A 21,589-nucleotide genomic window follows, 5' to 3' on the forward strand; every position below is an offset into this window, starting at 1 on the left:
ACTGATCCCCACCCTGTCCCCAGCCCAGAGCTCTGAGTGCCACCTCCAGGCCTTCTTTGGACACCTCCAGGGATGGGGACTCCAACACCTCCCTGGGCAGTCCTTTCTAACTCCTGACCACCCTTTCCATGAAAAAAAATTATCCTGATGTCCAACCTGAGCCTCCCCTGGCACAGCTTGAAGCCATTTCCTCCTGTCCTGTCCCTGTTCCCTGGGAGCAGAGCCCAGCCCTCACCCGACCTCAGGATTTTTGAGATACTCTGAAGCATCTGACAGATCCAATGACACAGAAACTATGGAAGGTCTACAGCTTTCTGTTGGAACCCTGGTCATTGAGAATTTTACACTTTCTGTGCTGACAGGCACTGACCCCCAGGCAAACACTACATTGACCTGAGGCCGTGGAAAAGGCTCCCAAAATTGAGTGACAGCACTGGGATTGTGGGTGTGGAGTTTGAATAGAAGTGTGTGATATCACAGGGAGGGAAACTTAGAGTTTAAGGGTTTAGAATACAGTAATATATATATAGCAAGATGGAGGATATAGAGCAGAGGTTGAGTCCTTTTTAACCTTCTCCTTCATGGTCTCGGTGGTGTTTTGTAATTGGATAGAAAAATCCGCATTCCGGGCCACGGGTGGTTGGTTATTGGGTTAAAAATAAAAACAATTTATGTGTCATTTCTTAATTGGACAATTTATCCTTAAAAAGTCTTGTAAAGAGAGAGAGATAGGGCTCCATTTTTAGTTTGTTAGCTTGTGGTGCTGTAGAACTCACTGTTTTTGAGACTGTAATTTAGATAAGAACTAATAAACATCTGAGTCTGAACAAAAAACCCCATCTTGCTCATTTAATCCCGACTCTAGCAAAAAGAAAATGAAATGCAACACCTTTCTGCAGTGGAACTTTGAGACCAAGATGCCCTGAGACATCTCAGAGAACAGCAGTTGCACCTGAACAGGCAAATTTATTGACTATCATAAGCCCACCCTACCACGAAATTAAAGATTTCCCACTCTCCTTAGCTTAAGTCCAACACAGTCCCAATGATTTAAAATTAATGTATATATAACAAAGATTAATGCAACAATGATTAATTAATTATATATACATAAAATGGAATCTTAGAGTCATTGAGGTTTAAAAATACTTCTAAGAACATCAAGTCCAACTATTAACCCAACACTGCCAGCTCCACAATAAACCATGTTCCTGTTTTTGAACACTTCCCTGGGCAATGAATTCACCACTTCCCCGGGCAGCCTGTTCCAGTGCTTGACCTCTCTATATAACCAAACACACACAATATTTTCCTCATTGCTCAGCTCTGCTGGGATGATGTACTAGAAAGTGTTTTAAAAATATTTTTCTTTGTGTTTCACTAACTCTGCTGGTAAATAAAACCCAGAGAGTGAATTCTGTGCTCGGGGGAGGGCACAGAGCAGGAAGAGCAGGAAATTATTGCACACAGCTGATCCAATGCTCAGGGATCTTGTCCTGCAAGGTGTGATATGACAGCAGCTTCTGCCTCTTCTCCCTGGGTGTTGACACAGAGGTGATGAGCTACCAGGGAATTTTGGAAATGAGGAAGTCAGCCCTAGGATAGGACCCCAGGGATTTTGAATTTCCTTTCTGTGCCTGCAAAGAATTTTGGTGTGGCCTTGGGCAAGTCGTGTAATCAGCATGTGCTGGTTAATGAGTGCAGAGCCCAGGGCTGCTGAACAGGGATGATACTGTGCCCCCATTCCCAATTTATCCTCTGTGTTTGCACTACAAGGCTTTAAAAATGGAGGGTCAGCTCAGTGCAGGATCTCCAGTGCAAAAGAACTTCATTCTCTGTTAAGGCCTGCAGGCCTTCTAGAACTAAAAAAATGAAAAATAACTATAACTATAACCAGGAGACACAATCAGCCCTGTTGCTGCACAGCCCCTTGAGACCTGAGTTTTAAACTAAAGCTCTTCAGAACACCCTGAACAGTGAGTTAAACTACCTCCTCCATCAACCTCCCCTGCCCATTATTTGTCAGGTTAATTCCTTGGCCTGTGGCCAGATTAGTCATTCCAACAGAAAAAAAAAACCAAAAAACCCAACTTTATTACATACAGTTCCATCTTGTTAATTTTCTGTCACAGACTTAATTAATGGTTGTGCTAAACCACTCATTGTGCACAACAAACACAACTGTTCCACAGGTTGGTTCAGTTTTCACTGCACAACACCCACAACTATTGGATTTCACCAGGAGCCATTTTTGCACCCCTGGGATCCACAGCAGTGGTGCTGCAAGTGCAGGGAGGATGTTTTGCTGTTTGGCTTGGAAACCTCCTTTACCTCGGGCTAAGACCTGGTTTCTCCCCCTTTATTGAGATGCTCCCCCTGTGGAATGATGAGAAACCCCACTGGGAGTGAAGCTGTGGGGCCGTTTTGGGGTTTGCTTACCCAGGAAGGAGGTCAGGAACCTGAAGTATTTGGGGCACGGCCGCACCACGACTTCTCCCACCTCTGCTTCAGGCCAGCAGGTGATGTTGTCCCACTGCCTCCTGCAGCCTGGGGAAGAGAGAAAAGCAGATGGTGGAGCACTCAGGAGTGCTGGAAACAGCAGAGCCCCTCACCCCAGCACAGGCACCTTTTGGAATGAAACCCCACAGAAATATTTCCTTTAAACACGCCGCTTTTAGCTCGCCCAGTCCTTAAAATTCAGCACTGTGCTTTTCCAGGTATCAGTATGGAAAGAACAGCAGATAAGGGAAAAAAAAAAGGCTTGATACAAGAACAGTGTCTTCTCCCAGCCTAAAAAGGAAGAAATTCCTAATTAAAGATTTATCTTCCTTGCCTTTGTCATTCCCTCTTGCATTAAAACACCTGATCAGAACCTGTGAGATGTTGTCCCCTTCCTTCTCTGTTTCCCCCAAATACCATCATCTTTTTCTTCCCATTGCAATGACTGTGCAGCTCTCACAGCAGGGAGGGGACACAGATGGCCATCAAGGGATCAAGGACCAAAACCCCTTCACCAGAAGCAGTTTTCTTGTTAAAAAGGGAAAAGGCACAAAACACTGCTGGAGGCTGGGCAGGGACAGCACTGTGGCCAGGAGATGATCCCTATGGAAGAGTGAGGGAAGGTCCTGAGCTATCCAAGCTAGGAAAGAAGGAATAACCAACACAAGGAGGAAACACAGGGTTTTGTTGAAATGAGGCATTGCTGAAGATTTTTCTAGGTAGAATAAAAGCTTTCGTGGAAAGCAAAAAAAATGCCACGTCCTTTCCACAGATTTATAATGTTCTGATTTTGCCCTTTTATTTCTCAAAAGGCATTAATAATACCCCATGCCTGCTGCATTGTTGGATCACGTAACACTAATGCTGAAGCCAAGAGGAGTTGGCAGATTTGAATTTAAAAAAAATAAAGGAAAAGGGAGTCAAGCACATTTTTTATGTTACCATTTTAGAGTTCTTAGCAGAATTTTGACATTTCCCCCCCCTGCTTTATATTTCCAACAGCCAGGCACTTCAGCTGCTGCCTGGGTGAGATGGATGGGCTGTCAGCAGAGCTCCCTGTTTCCAGTTATTTGTCACACCCCATCAGATGGAAACGCTCCCCTGAAGGTGACTCACACGCTGTTGAGGTCAACAGCCCCACACAGGGAGAGAGACTGGGATGTGGAGAACAAAGTGGTGAGGAAATGTTGAGGAAATACTTCTCGTGTGCCAGCAAAGGGAGCTATGAAAACCCCTGTCAGGCTGCACTTGTTGGTGATTACACCCTGCTCTGAAATTCCTCCTTTAAATCATCTTTTACCCCTTGAGTTAAAGGGAAGGGCTGGTGTCATCACCAACCTGTGCCTCAGATCTGCCTCAGATCAATAGGGAGCACACAGAAATGCTTTGAAGCTAAAAAAGAACCCTTAGCTCGCTTTCAAAGTGATTTTACAGGCTTCTCCCCCCTCCCCTTCCTTCTTCTTTCATGAGCAAACTGAGTTTTCCAAATGAAGTCCTGAAGCTGAGTTTATCGGAGCCTGAAAAATGGAATAACTGATGGGATCTCCTGCAGAGTTCATTAAAAGTCACATTTCAGGACCTTATATCAGGTGCCCAGCTCAGTCCTCACAGCCTCACACTTATCTCCCACCAAACAGCCAGCAGCTCCAAAATTGTCAGGATATTAAAGATTCCATGGGAAACGATTCCACGGCAGAGAATTTCGCGTTCTACAATCTTTTCCTCAACAAAACTGCAGTAAATTGGAGTGCAGCCATTACCTCATGACAGGTTCTAATACAAAATAAAAGCCACCTGATAGCATCAGATGGTTCTTTAAATGCCCTGAATTATGCACTCTGAGAGTTTTGGTGATCTGTATCTTTTTCTCTGTTGACAATTTTTTCAGCACCACCTGTGATGTGTGAAGAAAGCTTTTAGGTGCTCACTTTTGTAGCAAAAAGCTTTTTTTTTTTTTTCCTGATTAAAAGAAAGTGAAACTAGCCTTGAAAGACACATAAAGTGCATTTTTACAAGTTATTGCTTGTGTGAACACACCTTGTACCTGCCCTTTAGCTCTTACAACACCAATCTTCCTCATCCCTGCCCTGGACACGCTGAAAATATTTCTGCAATAAATAAAGGAAGTCTGGCTGGCAGTGCCTGTCACCACAGGATCAGCAAATCTTGGAATGGTTTGGCTTGGAATGGACCCTAAAGATAATCTCATTCCAAATCTCTGCCACTTGCCCAGGCTGCTCCAAGCTCCATCCAGCCTGGCCTTGGACATTTCCAGGGATCCAGAGGCAGCTTCTCTGGGCCTGTTCTAACAAGTCTGTGTCTTTCTTGTTCTAATTACATGAAATTCAGGAAAATCAATTATTTTTAGTGAGTAGTAGAGAATAACTGGAGGTTAAAGTATTGGAACAGTTTAAGATTGATCCCTGCAAAAAATGCTTTACGTGCACAGTCCAATGGCGTAATCATCCCGTCACAGCTTCAGGTAAACTTTGTGCCCTTTCATCTGACCCAGCACACAAACAACCTTTATCAAGGAGCCTTCTAGAAAATGTTTTTCTTACTCCCAAACTGATAGACTTTATCCTGGAAAACTGCTGTGATCAGGGAGTTGGCAGGCAAAAAACTATCATCAGCTCACCATGAGCCTTGGGTCACCACTGCCATCAAACATTCCAGGGAGCAGAGACCTCCCAAATGAGGGATAATTTTCTATTTAAAAGTTGTATGAAATAATGAAAAACACCGTAGATAGATTCTTTTTCTCCCATAAATCTTGTAAATGAAACTCAATTGGATTTTGATTCTGAACCCAGGGAAATTTTGATAATTCACAACCTCCTGCTCTGAGGCATTTCATAGTTTAAATGTCCACTGACAGAAAAATGATATCCTTTTCTGGATTCCCTTTGAACCTGCTCATTGCTGGTTTCACTAGGAATTGCTCAGTTCTTTTACAAAGACAAAAATATTCACAGCCTCATTTATCAAGGAGCCTTCCACAAAATGCTTTTCTTCCTCCCAAAGTGACAGGCTTTATCCTGGAAAGCTGCTGGGATCGTAGGGGGTTTGGCAGACAAAAAAACTCTCTGAGGGCAGAAACAGCAGCACTGTGCCTTGAAAGGAGGAAATCCCTCTCTTCCCTGTGGCATCACTTGGATACAGCAGAGATGACAAGTCTGGCCTGATCACATCGTGTTTGGAGATTGATTAGTGCTTCCCCATTAATTAATTAAAAATGTTGTCTTCTGCCTTGCACTCAGTGTCTGCAGGGAGGATGCAAAGGAATTTATCCATCCTCACCCACTCCAATGAGTTACAAACACACCTGCTCTCCACTTCCATCACAAGAACTGCTCTGCTCCTGTGCCTGTCCCAAAACCCCACAGGACACACAATGCCAAGGGCTGTGCTTTGCCTTGGGAGGGATCCCAGGTGAACCTGGAGGAGTGTGTAAAAATGAGTGTGTGGCTTTTCCAAGTCAGCAGCAGTCAGTTACCACCTCTCTGGGTGGCTCAGGTGCAGTCTTTAAACCCTTGTCATTATAAAAATAAAGTTTAAAAAAAATAAAAAAAGAAGAGGTCTTTTTTTCCATTTTAATGATTTTAACTGCGGCTTCCACACCCTTAGCTTTTCCCTGCCTTTCCTTCCCAGACCATGAAGTGCTTTCTGGAACTGAATCTCTTCTCCTGGAGGGCTGCAGGGAGAAATCCTTCATGCCTCTAAAACAGCTGGAACTCAGATCCCTCTATCCAGCAGCTCAACCTTCCTCTCTTGCAAGCCAAACACCCCACAAGTGAGCCAAGGGCTGCAGCAGCCTCACTTGGAGTTCTCCTCTAAGAGGTTCTGGCTCAGAAGCAGCTGAAGACCAGTGACACAGTGCTGGCTGCAGGGCACTGGGAGCCCCCAGCACACCTTTCCCAATGTCTCTGCTAAAAGTGGATCAGAGCTCTCATTTCCTCTCCCTCTGAAAGGTTAATAAACAGAAAACAGGTCAATTCTCACGAGGCACACTGGTTTGCAGAACTGGCAGACCGGAGCATAAAAACCCATTTATTGGAGTCATATCTACACTTTACAGCAAGTCGTGGTCAAAGCTTATCTAGGAAGCAGCAGAGAATGACTTTCCCTCATGAATAAACATGAATTCCAGAGCTCTGGCAGGGCCCTGAGATGGGACCTGGTTTGGCTGAGGGAAGAAATGAATGGCAGCAGGCTGGTGCCAGGCACTCTCTGAAGCCAGGTGAACTCCCAGCTCAGGGGAAAACCCTCTCAGCACATCAGTCATTCACTACTGAACCATGGAAAAGGTTGGAAAATACCTCCAAAGGCATCAAGTCCAACCTTTGACAGAACACCACTCCTCAAACAAACCCTCACACCAAATTCTCCCTAATGCATGAGGGGTTACTCCAGGTCTCTTCTGAAAGACATTCTCACACTGTAGGAATGCATTCCCCATAACCAGCAAGTGTTTTCCACATAGGGAAAAGTTTAAGACTCGCCCCTTGCATTTCTTATAAGGAAAATAACCCAAAAAACTTCTACACCCCTCTGACAGTGACTGGCTCGGTGCCAAGAGAGAAGCATCTGTTGAACCTTTTCTCTGTTCTTCAAATCCTGTATCTCTCCCTATTTACAGCAGGCTGAACTGTCCCTCCTAAAACATTCAGTATTTAGGATGGGGCACAAAGGAACTAAGAGGATTTTTGGAGTGTTCCTAGCAGGGTCTCAGAGGTTTTCTCAGACACCTGTGCGTGGCTTTTCTTTTGTTTTCTCTAACATTTGTTATTAAACTTTTTACTTCACAAAACACCTCTGAAGAGCAGTCTGGCTGAAATTATTTTAAGCCAATCTTCAAGGGCTGGACTCTCAGAGATTGAAACATTAAAACGTGGTTTATAAGACTCTGGTCATGTGTTAAGCTGTATCACCACACATTTTGCTCCTGGAATCCCTGTTCAGGTGCAGAGATGGCCATTTGATGCCTGGGGTGTCTCAGGAACTCTCAGTACCCACAGGGATAAGAGCAAGGCAAAGGCACAGCTCCGTTAAGCCAAGCTGAGCTCTCCCAGGCACCATCCCAGCCTGGTGTGCTGCAATAAAACCTCATTTTCGCTCCAATTTCATACCAGCAGGCAGCTTCCAAGCTCTCAGGGCTGTAAACAGCCGTGGGGTGACATTTATTGTCCCCCTGACAAGCCCAGCCTTGGTGCTCACCCGTGGCTTGCCTCGTTACAAACGTCTCATTACAGCCTATTATCACTGCATCAATCTCCCTGTCCCAGCTGAGCTCTGATCTCTTGCCTGACAGAAGGAAAGACTCCAAAAGATGGTGCCTGCAAAAAAATCCATAACTCAGCACCACCCAGGCAGTTTGAATTTAATCTCAGTGGAGGAAAACCCACCATCAGGGTCACCACTGCTGCTACAGACTCTAGGGAGTGGAGACCTTCCAAATGAGGGATAATTTTCTATTTAAAAGTTGTATGAAATAATGAAAAATACCGTAGATAGATTATTTTTTCTCCCATAAACCTTGTAAATTCAATGCAATTGGATTTTGATTCTGAAGCCAGGGAAATTTTGAGAATTCACAACCAAGGTATTGCACAGTTTAAGTGTCCACTGACAGAAAAATGATATCATTTTCTGGATTCCTTTTGAACCTGCTCATTGCTGGTTTCACTAAGAATTGCCCAGTTCTTTTACAAAGACAAAAATATTTACAGCCTAACCACAATGTCCCTTTCCCTGGGGAGAAAACCCATAAAATCCTCTTTAATATCCCTCCTCAAGCATCTCTTTTTCAAGCTGAAGTGTCCCAGCCTTTTTAGTAGCTTCTAGCATGGGAACAGCTCCCTATCATTTCTGCCTTGTATCTTTGGGTTTAATTTTACCCTATCCTGCTCTGGGCTTGCAGAGTAGGTTTTTTCCCTATTTTTCTGAGACAGATTGGATTTGCCTTGGCTCTGAGGTTTTGCTAAATGCATCCTCCTCCTCTTCCCTGAAAAAGTCACTGTTGTGCCCTCCTGTCCCCAGTCCCACTCACACTCCAGCATCCTTTGGGCATCTCTCCTTCCCCCAGCTCCATCCCATCACCTTTTTTTATTTGTGTCACCACTGACAGTCTGCTCTGCAGCCACCCCATCCCCTCAGAGCTGCCCTTCCAGCTTTCCACAGCCTTTTGGTTTAATTTCTTGCCTGTTGTGCTGCTGCTCTCACTCCAGCACTGCAGGCAGGATGTGCCAGGGAATCCACCCAGCTGAAGGAAAGCCACAATCCTGCCAGGGAGGGATGTGACCCCTGACACGGTGGCATTTCCTTCCTACCACCCCTGGTGCTCTGATGCTCCTGTGCTCATCATTCACTGAGGGTTTTACAGCTCCACTTCAGCACAAAAGGGACTTGGGCAATCACAGAAAGCAAAAAGTGGTCCCAAAATTCAGGGTAAGTGAAAAGAATTTGCTTTGGATTTTGCCTCAATATCTGTGGCAAGACAGAAACTGTGATTTCATTTTTCCCACTCAGTACAGATTTGACTTGATAATCTTAAAGGTCTTTTCCAACCTTAACAACTCCATGATTCTATAACAAGAACACCATAAATTACTCTAAAACCTGCTTTAGACTTCTGTAAGCAGAAGCTCTCCAAGCACTCAACAGGAATATATGAAAAAATAACTTTCTTCCCAAATGTTTGCAGAAATTTGACTCAAAGACAAGTGAAGGAAATCTCACCTTAAAGGCCCCAGACTGAGTCATTCTAATCAGCCTGAAAGAAATCACCAGTCTCTGTTGCTGGAGGATGATGTTTAAGCATGAAAATCCTATGAGATTTTACATCAACAACATCTATTAGGAAACAATTTTGTTTTTTCAAAAAAGTTTGTGATCTTTCAGCGTTTTTTAACCAATGAACTAAATAAACACTGGACTTTTTAATCCCTCCTTTTCATAAATCATATTTGTGAGCTGAGCCCTTCTGCCTAACTCCAGAACATGTAAACTGAAGAAGATCCAAGATTTCAGATGAAGGTTTACACAGGGCGTTGCCAAAAACATGACTTATCTCCTCAGCAGCCTCTAAAGATCTCCAGTGCTCTGACACAGAACATGCTTAAAGGATTATTCCAGGGTTTCCTCACTCAAATCCCTCTGCTCTTCCAGGAGTTGTAGACAGCTGGATTTATAGAGAATCAGACTTTGAATTCAGGTACCTTCCTAAATGTTTTTTTCACATATTGGCATCTTCAGGAAGGAATTCATAGTGAAGACGAGTGGCTCAACCTCTAGGAATGCATCATTTATGGTGTATGCAATATTCCCCAGTGTACTTATCTCAGGTAAAAAAGGTTGGATACCATCATGACAGTGCTCTGATACAGTCAATATTAACAGAAAAAAAAACAAAAAAATAAAGACGAGGAAGGAGATTTTATTTTTTTTAACCAGAAATCTCATGGGATTTGAGAGGGACAAACACAAGCTGTTGTCAGAAACAAAACCTCTGGATACATGGCTTTAATCTGAGCCATTATCCAGGGCTTTGAAAATGCTTTGAATTTATTTTCCATTGGCCTGCAGCAATGGCACTTTCTCCTTATTTCTATAACATTTGCACGGCTAAGGCTGTGTGCATTTATCTATCATCTCATGTTAAAAAGAAAAGGAACCAAAACCTCTGCTGGCATTTAAAAATGTGATACATTCTCCAAACTGAAATGCCTTTTCCAACAGAAATTTATGTCCACTAAGTGGCTGCTAATCCCAAAAAACCCCTGGGACAGCTGTTCCCAAGTCAAACAAACCCTGCTGCTTGTTAGAGCTTCCAGCCAGCAGTCAGCAACAGGCAAAACCAAGGCAAAGCCTCCACCCCTACTGTGTTTTAAGGCAGAAAAAAGATGTTGGGATATCTTAATATCTGTGGAAAGGTGAGGTCAAGGCAAAAATCAGCTCTTAGCTCCACAGGGAGGAGTGATGAGGGACTGTCTCTGGTTTAGGTTTCTCTCACCCGAGATTTCAAGCTGGTGGTTCGAGTGGGTTTTAAACCTGCATGAGAGTCTGGGGTTTAAGGTCTTGATGTCCCATGGCTGAATTTTCTATTGTTGTAGGAGAAGCCACCCCGTCAAGGAATGGAGGGGACTGATGTCTTATCTGGGAGTTGCCCAGTGCTGCTGGTCAGAACAAGAATGAAACTAAGAGGCCCTTTGTATCACCCAGGCTGGAATAATAGGAAAAAAGTAAACTAAAAATTAAAAAAAGAAAACATGGCAAAAAGTCCAACAGGTGCTTTTGCCTTTAGAGAGACCACCAAGATCAAATGTATTTCAGACTGAGCTAAACTGGATTTTTTGAGTTTGTTGACAGAGGTTTAATTTAGGGTTTTATTTAGCTTCTATTAGCTTTTTTATTTAGACCAACAGCTGTGATTTAATGCCATTCCTGTTGTTCCAGGATTTTTTAAGAGGTTGATGGATACGGTACAAGGCTTATGAGAGCTCTCCACCACTCTGAAACGACAGAACCACAGAATCTTTGAGGTTGGGAAAGACCCCTAAGGTCACCAAACCCAACCATCAACCCATCCCCACCACGTCCCCCACGGATGCACATCCTCAAGTGCCACATCCACAGTTTTTCCCCACTGTGGCCCTGGTTTGTTCCTGACATGTCTTGGTTTCTGTAATTCCTTTCCCGGGGAATTTTCTCTAAACAAGAGACATGTTTTTGTAACGGCAAATTTGTTTACATATTTTCCCTAGAAGGGACTTCTGCTTGATGTCCCTCTGGTCTGACCAATGTGAGTGAAGAGGTTTGTCTTTGTTTCACCAATCAAATTGGTCTGTGTAGAACAGTATAAAAGGGGAGACACTTCCCAAGAATAAAAAAGTCATTTTCAGCCTTCTGAAGTCAGTCTTTGTGTTGTGGTGGAAAACAGCGTCACCCCACCCTACCTTGGGCACTCTCTGAGAGAATTCTTGAGCTGGATCAGCCATGTGGTGCTTTTTCCAGCACCTGGAGAGCTGCTGATAACAGGATTGTCCCACAAATCCCCCCAACACCTCATCTGCCCCAGCAGGGCTTATGCAACTGGGAGGTGAGAATTCACTTGAACTTTTCCAAGCAAGGAACTATTAATTATTTCTTATCTTGCTGCACTATAAACAGATGGTGATGAATAAACAAGCTCCTAATTTAAACTTCATCGATGGTTTTTTTTCCAGCTTGATTTTTAATTTCCATATGCTCACTGCTTCTCCTCCCATCAAACTTGCTTTGGCTTCTTTAGGGGGGACTGACAGAGTTCCCCCCCAGGCTCCAAATTTTGTTTTTCAAGCCAACCTCCACTGTGGATATTGCAAAAGCAATATTCAGACTTTAAACAGCATGGGCCATTTCCCACCTGCTTTTTTTTTTTTTTCCACGATGGTGATGATGAGCTTGAAGGACTCATTTCTATCTCATGACAAGGCTGAGGCATGTGCGAGTTAAGTAGATGTGAACAGGCATTGGGAGGGGGAATGGCAACATTTTTTCCCCCATGTTTCCCATTCTTCAGACTTTTTAATTGGCTATTATTCTGTTTCCAAGACAGACAGGGCTAGAGAGCAAACAAAAAAGTGCAGTGTTGAAGGACTAGGGGTGTCAGGCCAGGTTGGATGGGGCTTGGAGCAACCTGGGATAGTGGAAGGTGTCCCTGCCCATGGCAGGGGGTTGGAATTAAATGAGCTTTAAGGTCCCTCCCAACCCAAACCATTCCATGATTCTGTGATTCCATGAAGGCCGTGCTTCCTGCACAGCTCTTGGGCCTCCAGAGCTGCTCATCCCACCCAGACACGAGCCATGGTTCCTTATTCTGCTGTTATCCCTAAATAACTTCCCTGCTTCTGAAAGAGTATCTGATTGCAGAGCAAATTAATTAGCAATAATGGGATAAACAGATAATGAGCTGAGCCAGCCAACCTAGACCTGATTGATTTTCCTGCCCTTTTAACAAAGAGAGGGCTACTTCTTTTTTATTTATTATCATCTCATTTGTGTGCTTCAGTTTACGCTGAACTGTGTGTAAATTACAACCATGGAGAAGCGAAGCTTTCTCAAAAACAAACCCAGAAATACTCCTCTGTGCTCTGGGACCGTGACATAAAAGAGGCAAGTGAAAGTCAGCAGGGAAGCAGTGCAGTGGTGATTCCTGCCTTGCAGCCTTCAGGAGCTCAGCCACACTTCACAGAGAGGGATTTTGCCTCTGTCTGTGAGTCTGGGAAGCAAAGCCCCTTATCCCAACCCTTGGGGGAGCTTTCCCTACTGCTGCCCAGTGCATTATCAGCTGAGCCCCCACTGTGCTGCACATGTATGTCCCAGCTGGAAAAGCATCTGGAGCTAAATCCCAATTTTCAGTGAGGCTGGGATTGCATTTCTCACTTCTCTGAAATGCAGAATCATGGAATAGTTTGGGTTGAAAAGGACCTTTAAAGATCGTCTTGTTCAACCCCCTTGCCATGATTGAACCCCATCTGGCCAAACCCCCTCCAAGCCAGTGAATGCCAGCACAGAGATTTTCTGTGAAATGTGGTTTTTTTTTTTCCTACACACCTGAGCTGCTCACTAAGATTCCCCTCATTTTAAGTGTTTTGACAACAGGTGAGACAATCTGAACAGAATTCATCACATCCTGAAAGAGACACCTACACCTAGCCAGAACACACCAAAGATACCCAAAACCAAGTGGAAATCCCTCTGCAAAAGTCATTCCATGGCTGTTTGCCCACGTGAATCTGGTCTCTGCCTACCTATTCCTGATTTTAATGGCAAAGAATCCCCTCTTGTATTGAATCACAAGTGTCATTTGATGCCTTCGCTAGTCATTTCAGCAGGGAGTTAAAGAGCACCAGGGCACAGGAGTGCCAGGCTAATCCTGCTCATGAAATCAGCCCTGTGCTGCAACACATCCCACACACCCTTCCAGAAACTGGGCAAGCTCTGCCATGAGGTCCATAAAACTCTCCCTCCTGCAGACCTGCAGAGAGGCTGTTGGGTGTCCTCTGATGGTTAAAAATTCCCTCAAAAGCTCAGACTTTGATCTCACTGCCGTTTGGTTCTCTGTACACACTACCAGATTCAACTGCTCTTCCCTGTGGATTTCCCCCTCACTGCATCCTCTGCAGCCTTTCCTGTGCTGGAAAACAAACTAAACAAGCTTCAGAGTTGGGCAATATTTAGTGACCCCTGGCTCTAGAACCCCAGAACCATCAGGGTTGGAAGAGACTCTTAAAATTATCAAGTCCAATTGTCAAACCTCCTCACATGTGGGTGAATGCAAAGGTACTGAATCACACTGAAAAGGGAATAGTGGGATCCACATGGATCATCTCCTTCCAACCCCTTGCCATGGGCATGGACACCTTCCACTATCCCAGGTTGATCCAACCCCAGTCCAACCTGGCTTTGGACACTTCCAGGGGTGGAAGAAGTTTAATCTGCAAACAAACCTGGATTTCGTGCATGTTCATCCCCTGTGAGGAAGGGGTGGGTGTTTGAAGAAATAAAAAAAAAGAGGGTTAAGAAGGACCTTATTTTTTATCAGTGGAAATCTACCTGCTTAACCCCAGTCAATGATCAACCTCAGCACCACCATCAATTGCTCTTAACAAGTGACTAATCTGTCTGACACATCCAATTACACCTGTGATTAAGCCCCCTCTGATCAATACAATTGATAATGGCTCCTAAACAAAGCTTTCCTTCCAGAATGTACTGAGACACTGTTTATTTCCACTCATTTGATTACAAAGGATGACAAATCCCTCATTAAACCTCAAGTGATTCTCCTTCTCCTGAAAAGGCGTGGGAAGTGCAGAAGGCAACACAACTGCCTGGCCACAAATCAAAGTTTTGCACTGCAGATCACAGGGAGCCTCAGTTGCTTTCCATCCTCCTGTTCTGGGAGGATGGAACTGGGTTAAAATCACATTTTTCTTCAGAGTTTTACTAGGATTTCTCTTTCCAGCAGCACTCAGACAAAACAGTCATCACCTTCATACAATCTCATATCATCACCTTCATGAGATTTCTCTCCAACAAACTTCCCCCTCTCCCCCAACCAACCGTCAAAGTCCAAAGTTTGATTTTACAGCTCAGCCTCATTTATTGAATTATGGAGCCCCACTCCAGAAAAACACCTTCTTTGACCTACTTGTGCTCACGTGCTGTGATCACTCTGAAGGGGAAACACATCCTGTGTAGGCACTTGGAAATTATCTGTCCACACAGCACATGACAGAGCTCTCCATACGCTCACCCATGGTCACCCATTTAAGAGCCAATAATTCTGTTTTTTCTGTTGCCTCCAGGGCAGTTGTGAGTGTCTCAGGTATTGAGCTCTTAAATCCTTGCTGATGTTTTGGGGTAAATGGATGCCAACTGCTTCCCACAAAGGAAAGGATCTTAAAATCATTTCCTTCCAACCCTCTGCCATGTCAGGGACACCTTCCACTATCCCAGGTTGCTCCAAGCCCTGTCCAACCTGGCCTTGGACACTTCTAAGGATCTAAGGGCAGCCGCAGCTTCTCTGGAAACCTGTGCCAGGCCCCACCACCCACTCAGGAAAGAACTTCTTCCTAATATCCAATCCAAACCTGCTCTCTGTCACCATTCCTCCTTGTCCTGTCACTCCAGTTCCAGTACTGTCTCCATGGACAAAAACATTTTCCTGTGCTCAAAATTGCAATTTCTGAATCAGTCCAATTCATCAGTAGTGACTGGTGGAAATGCAGATTTATCTCAGCCTGATATTTCAGCTTTTCATTAGGGAAAAAAATCTTCCAAAGGGCCCCTACATACTTGCTTTGGGCATTAATGACGTCCAACATGGTTGTGTGTCTTTACTTCAGAATTGGGAAAAATATTTGCATTGGTTTAGTTCTGTTGTTACAGGAAAAAATCAAACCCAAAACCCAAAAAACCCTCAAAAAAACCTGTTTTGGATTAAACTTTCCAATGAGAAAAATCATTCTCGAAAAGCAGAAAAAGTGTCAGCACTTCAATTATTTATTCTCCTTTTAAGTTTTTAAGTATTGTATTTAATTTAATTTCTTTAAATATCCATGAAAACGAAATGAAGCATTTAGCTGGCTTTCAGATGAAGGCTTTTATCCACCCTGAATTCTGCCTTTACTGGATTCCAGAAGAACATTTCTTCAAAAAGCTCCATTTAACTGTACAGGGACACATGAAACAGCTTCCAAATCAAAGACAACCATCCATTAGTAGATAAAAGCTGGGGCCAAAAGCCTTCCTGGCATCCAGTGAAGCTCCTCCTGGGATCAGCTTGTCCCAGGATTCTGTTCCATCAGAACAGTCCTTCAGTCTGTGGCCTGACTGCAAGCATTGGCAATGAAGAGTTTCCTCTTCCACTTTTCCCTCTTCTGGGAGGAGGGATGCAAATCTCAAGCAGGATCAGAGATTCATCTTCCCAGCCCTTTTCCCAGAAATATAATCCCTTCTTTTGGGATCCTGGAAGTCTCACCTGGGTCCCTACACACCCTTTACTGACAGACATAGGGCTGCTAACTTGGGAGAGGCATTTGGAGGGGGAAAGATCCAAATGGATGCCTTAACTTGGGGTTCTGACAGCTCTGCTGCAGGGTAGGATGGGATGGGGCAGCACCAAACCCTTCCTGCTTTCCTGATCATTGTAGCAGGGAGAGGGTTAAGGAGAGTGGAGACCCTTCCAGGGGGATTTCTCAGTGTGGTGAGAGTTCCATGAACAAGGAGAGGATCCCAGCAGCCTGTCCCAGTTCCAGAAATACTTCACAGCCTTGGAGCTCCCTCTGCTCCACCATGAGGACAGGAGCAATTTTGGCATAGGGAAGGGAGGGCAGTTCAATCAAAGCACAAGGTCACAACGACTTCTCTTGAAGTAATCCAAGGCCTGGAAGAACTTCAGGCGTTCAATTCCCAAGGAAAAATCGGAAAAATTCCAGTTCAGAGAGGTGGATAATTGAGATCAAACTCACTGAAACACCTCAACTAGGCTTTCCCAGCCAGGAGGCTGCAAGAGAACCTGCAGAGCTGCTGGAACTCCTGGCTGAGTGAACTGTGCTTTGGGAGCACCCATTTCTCTCCCTTGTGAAGAGCAACTGGAGGATTCCTTGCTCCAGAAGGGCTGAGAAATGGCCAGGACAAGGCAGCTGTGAGGCTGAGGGGTTTGCTGGGCAGGGAGTGTTGCCATACCTGAGGTCTGGTTGTCCCAGGTCAGCTCTGCCAGGCACTGGCTGCGCTCCTCCTCGATCTCCTGCATGATGCTGCACTCCGGCCGCGTGCTGGACGCCTGCAGGGGGGAACAGAAGGGGACAGTGAGCAGAGCCCATCCTCAGGGAGGCATTCCTGGGGATTCATGGACTCCAGAGCAAGCTGGAGCTCTCCAGGACCATTGCACAGATGTTACATTTGTTACAGTCCTGGTTTCTTTTCCCCTGCCGAGGTCAGGATTAATACACTCTAGCTTGGACTTGGATGTTTATTATCTCTTATCTATGTACAGTCTCACAAGCCATGAGCTCCAAGTAGCAAGTTAGAAAACAAAGGTAAAATGGAGAGCTTCTAACTCTTTCCAAGATTATTTAAGCGATAATTACCCAATAATGAGGTGACACCTTTATTATTTATATTTCTGACCCAATAATGACCACCCAAAGCCCTCAATGTGGATCTTTTTCACCCAATTACAGAAAACCACTCAAACTCATGAAGATGAAGGAAGAAGAACGTGAAGAAAAAGGACTCAGACAACACCCAAAGCCCTCCATCCTGACTCACATGCCATTACTACATACCAAAACCCAAAATCTAAGTTCCCAGAATTCCAACATGCACCCAGCCTTTTACAGAAATTATTAGTCGCATTTCTGTGCAAGGCATGATTTGGAGTGACATCCGTAATTGTGCCTTTACTTTGCTTTGACCCAGGAAATATTACCCAAATATTATTCAAAAATCCATTTTCATTGAGCCAATTCTTGAGGTTCATAAGGTGTTTCAGGGAGAAATTTAGTCCAGACACCCCATCCCTCAGTGGGATTCATGATGAATCGTGAAAGATCTGGAGAGACATTTTTCGGAATTGGCCAAATGTCTACCAGTAAACCAACCCAGCAGGTTGAGAATGGCTTTTCTAGACTTGAGTAGGTCAAACAAATGGTATCCAGGCCTGATGCATTGGCCAAGGTCACCCAAACATTGGTATTTAGTTGACTCATGGGCAGGAATGCATTACTTAAGGCAAAGAACAAAGTAATAAGACATGAGTATGAGATCTGATTTGGTTTCACATTTCTTTTTGATTTATTTTCTCATTCTCTCCAAACATCTCCAAGCATTCACTCAAGAGGAGGGAGAAAAACCCAGAGCCTGCTGAAAAATCAGCATTTTCCTCCATTTCCTTAGGAAAAAAAAATCAAAAAACTACAACCTATTTTCTTTTCTGATGATCAGGAGCAATTCTGCTGCTTTACGCTCTGCAAACCCTTCCTGGCTAAGCAACACCACCAGCTATGTAGGGCAGGGAGACAGCAGCTTGAATATTCATGCCAAGAGCAGTGGGATCTGTGCTTCGTGGTTTATTCCCTGTCTCCTAATTCAAAGCACAACAAACCCCAAATCAAGGAAAGGACGGAATCTCTGATGCAGATTAGAAGATCAAGGAGCTAAAAAGCAGGAAATTCCCAGTGATAAGGCTTTTCCCCCTCGAGTGGTTTCTCCCCAGTCAGACCTAATCAAGTTGTGTTTGTAGTACAACAGTGGCCATAAACCATCAGGTAATTAAGCATGGACTTCTCATAACGTGCAATTCATGAACCATAAAACGTGGAAATGGTGATTTTTTTACTCCAAAAAAAGGAGGTGGAAGCTCACACGTATCTTGTCGGAATCCAGGGCATCCCTCTGGGCACCCTGGAAGGTCACAGAGCTCAGCAGAGAGGTCTGAGACCCGAGAAAGAGGGTCTGGGGTCTGTGCAGGGGGGTTGCAGACCCTGGCACAGAGCCCAGGAAGACACAGGCTTTGATTTCAGTGCATGAGAAAAACTTCCAACACAGAGAGGAATTACAAGTCAAAAAGGTATGACAGACAGTAGTGTAGCTAATCACAGGGTGGAAAATTTTGTACTGTTGGAATTTTTAGAATGTAGGTGCAGGGGAACAAGATGGAGGAATTAGGGTGGAACCCTGGGTTCTTCTTGTTCACCTTTGGCATCCGTTTTCTGCAGTGACGTGGGCAGAAGGTAGTTTGAGGGGATTGGGTCAAAGTAGAAATTATCCTCTTAGTATAGGTACTAGGCATTGGTTTGAAATGGTAAATAATAAGTAATTATCTGTATAAAAGCAAAGTGACCTCCCATGGTGGGGGGAGTCGTCCTGTGTCCAAGCTGCTGTGAACACCTTGGCCAGCACAGAGAATTGTAAGATAAGAATTAATAAACAATGTGAGAAACCAGAGAAAAACCAAAACCTTGAGACTCCACTTCATTCTCGTGCCAAGCAAAGACTCAAAGTCTTCAGAGGGCAGAGAGCAAAATAGACCCACTTGAACCACCACCTGGAATCTCAGGCAAAAAGAAAACTAAATCTGAGAATATCTCAGTAACCACCACGCCCCCAGCTTGGAGGGGACACCTTGGCCATTGCAATAGCCACAAACTGAGGCTGCTCCAAACCCCATCTCTTTAAAAGGGATTGGAAAGGGTATTCAACAGGGAGGAAACTTCTCAGGAATCCAGCTGCAAAGAGGTGGAGGGAAGGGAATGATGTCAGGAGAGACGAGCCTTGGCTTGAGTCTATACTGTCACTGTTAAATGTAATGTGGGAAAAACATCAGTGGGGTGAACTTCAGGATCAGATCATGAGGACACAGGAGGAACCTCTGCCAGTAAGGAGTGATTGATTCAGTGTCCCCTCTTGAGGGTTTTGGTAAAATCATATATTTTCATCAGAAATAGGCAGAGAAAATAAATTAAAATTAAAAAAAAAAAATAAATCCTGTCTCATTTTAAAATGCATGAGTTATTTCTCTGTTCATATATTTGCCAGTCAAGGTTTTAAGACAAAAAGCCCAGCAATCCTTTGAAGGAACAATTGTTTGATGTAAATTTGGGTTAAAATTATAAAATAATTTAACACATTGAATTGATCTCACCATTTCCTATTAACCTATCCTGTTCTCTTCCCTGTTCCATGCCATGCCTGGTTCAGATTTTAATTTCCTTTAGGTTAGGAATGGGCCTTAATTAGTAGTGTATAAACAATTAATTATGTGGTTTTTCTAGTCAAATTAAAAATAAATAAAAATACAAACATTTGAAGAAGGGGAATCATTTGGAGTTGTCTTCATTCTCAAATATTTCTTTTCCCCAAAGGGAAACAGATCTTTGGAAATTTCATCTTGGCTCATCTGAAATACCATAGATTTATTTTGTTTTGATTTACAGTGCTTCTTGCTATTTTATTTTAACCTTAAAAAAAGCACGAGGGGAAGCGTGAGAGATTTGCAGAACACTTGCGGGAAAAATAAAGACTGAAATGTTTTCAAAACATTTTCAAAGGGAAGTTTTAACTCTCTGGACTTAAATGCTTGCCAAATTCATCTCATATCTATAAATACCTCTGGTTTTCACTTTATAAATTAATTCATATGACTCTAACTTTGATCAGGGCTGGCAAAGCACTCTGTAGTTCTATAATATATCTGATTTTTTTTTAGACAGTAGATTTTACACCAAGCCCATTAACAAGTACTTCACTGGCACTTCTCCCCTTCACTAAAATCTCATGCCTGAATTGGATAATTGTACATTCACCTCAATTGCCCAATATTTACTTTCGAGTAACTGGTTTTATCACCTTTCAAAAAAACAAATGAGGCTCTGTTTTGAAAAGTGGGCTTGTGACAGGCTCAGGTAAACTTGATTATACATAGAATCTTTAAAATCTCAACTTTTTTTTTTTTTTTTTTTTTTTTTTTTTTTTTTTTTTTTTTGGCCATACATAGAAGAAAAGATACCTATGTCAGCCAAGCCACTAAAGATGGGAATGTCCAGCACCCAAAATACCAGAATATTGAAGATCTTGGATTTTGTAGTGCTGGTACTGACTTTTTCTGACCTTTTAGGGAACAACTTCAGGCTGAGGGCAGAGAGGCTGGAAAAGGACCTGGGGGTGCTGGTGGCAGCAGCTGAACATGAACCCAGGTGTGGGCCTGATATTTCTGGGTCTGAGAGATTTTAACCTGCTGGCAGCTGCTAACTTTTACCCAAGGAAAAAATTTTCAAGAAAGCTTCTTCTCAAAACAATCTTGGCAAACAACTCTCCTTTCTCAAATCAATCTTTCTCCAGCTGGTGTTTTGCTGTTTCTCCGGTATAACCTATGGGATTAGAGAGGTGTTGTTCCTATTCACCAGCCATGTTCAGTCTGTATGGGAACACCTTATAAAAGGTAGCAAGAATTAGACAATAAAGTTTTTTTCTATACTTTTTGCCTTCTGAAATATTTGAGTCCCTCATCTTTCTTTCGTGTCCTACAGTGACACCCAGGTATGCCCAGGTGGGCAGGAAGGGCAGTGGCACCTGGATTGGATCAGGAATTACATGTCCAGCAGGACCAGGGTGGGGATTGTCCTCTGGTGAGGTCACACCTCCAGTCCTGGGGTCAGTTTTGGGGCTCCTCATGACAAAAAGAACATTGAGGGGTTGGAGTGTGTCCAGAGACAGGAATGGAGCTGGGAAGGGTCTGGAGCACCAGAAGCAGCTGAGGGAGCTGGGAAAGGGGCTGAACCGGGAGAAAAGGAGGCTCAGGGGGGACCTTGTAGCTCTGCACAACTCCCTGACAGGAGGGGACAGCCAGGTGTGGCTCTTCTCCCAAGTGACAAGTGACAGGACAAGAGGGAACGGCCTCGAGGTGCACCAGGAGATGTTTAGTTTGGATATTTGGGGAAATTTCTTCACTGAAAGGTTTAACCCTGGCACAGGCTGCCCAGGGCAATGGTTGAGTCACTGTCCTCTGGAGACACTTAAAAGCCACTTAGATGTGGCACGTGGG

At 44.0% G+C, this 21,589-nt stretch overlaps 1 protein-coding gene across 1 annotated transcript in view; it reads right to left on the minus strand.

Annotated features, from left to right (window-relative positions):
• Positions 1–21,589, minus strand: part of VIPR1 (vasoactive intestinal peptide receptor 1) — a 106,572-nt gene that overhangs the window by 49,016 nt on the left and 35,967 nt on the right. The window contains exons 2-3 of the mRNA XM_083879908.1: positions 16,732–16,828; positions 2,440–2,547 (exon numbers count right to left, since the gene is read on the minus strand). Coding sequence (XP_083736034.1) covers positions 2,440–2,547; positions 16,732–16,828 — 205 coding nt within the window. The remainder of the gene's footprint in view (positions 1–2,439; positions 2,548–16,731; positions 16,829–21,589) is intronic.

The sequence above is a fragment of the Zosterops lateralis genome (genome assembly GCF_965231275.1).
Source record: "Zosterops lateralis genome assembly, chromosome: 1".
In the NCBI taxonomy this organism is placed as follows: Eukaryota; Metazoa; Chordata; class Aves; order Passeriformes; family Zosteropidae; genus Zosterops; species Zosterops lateralis.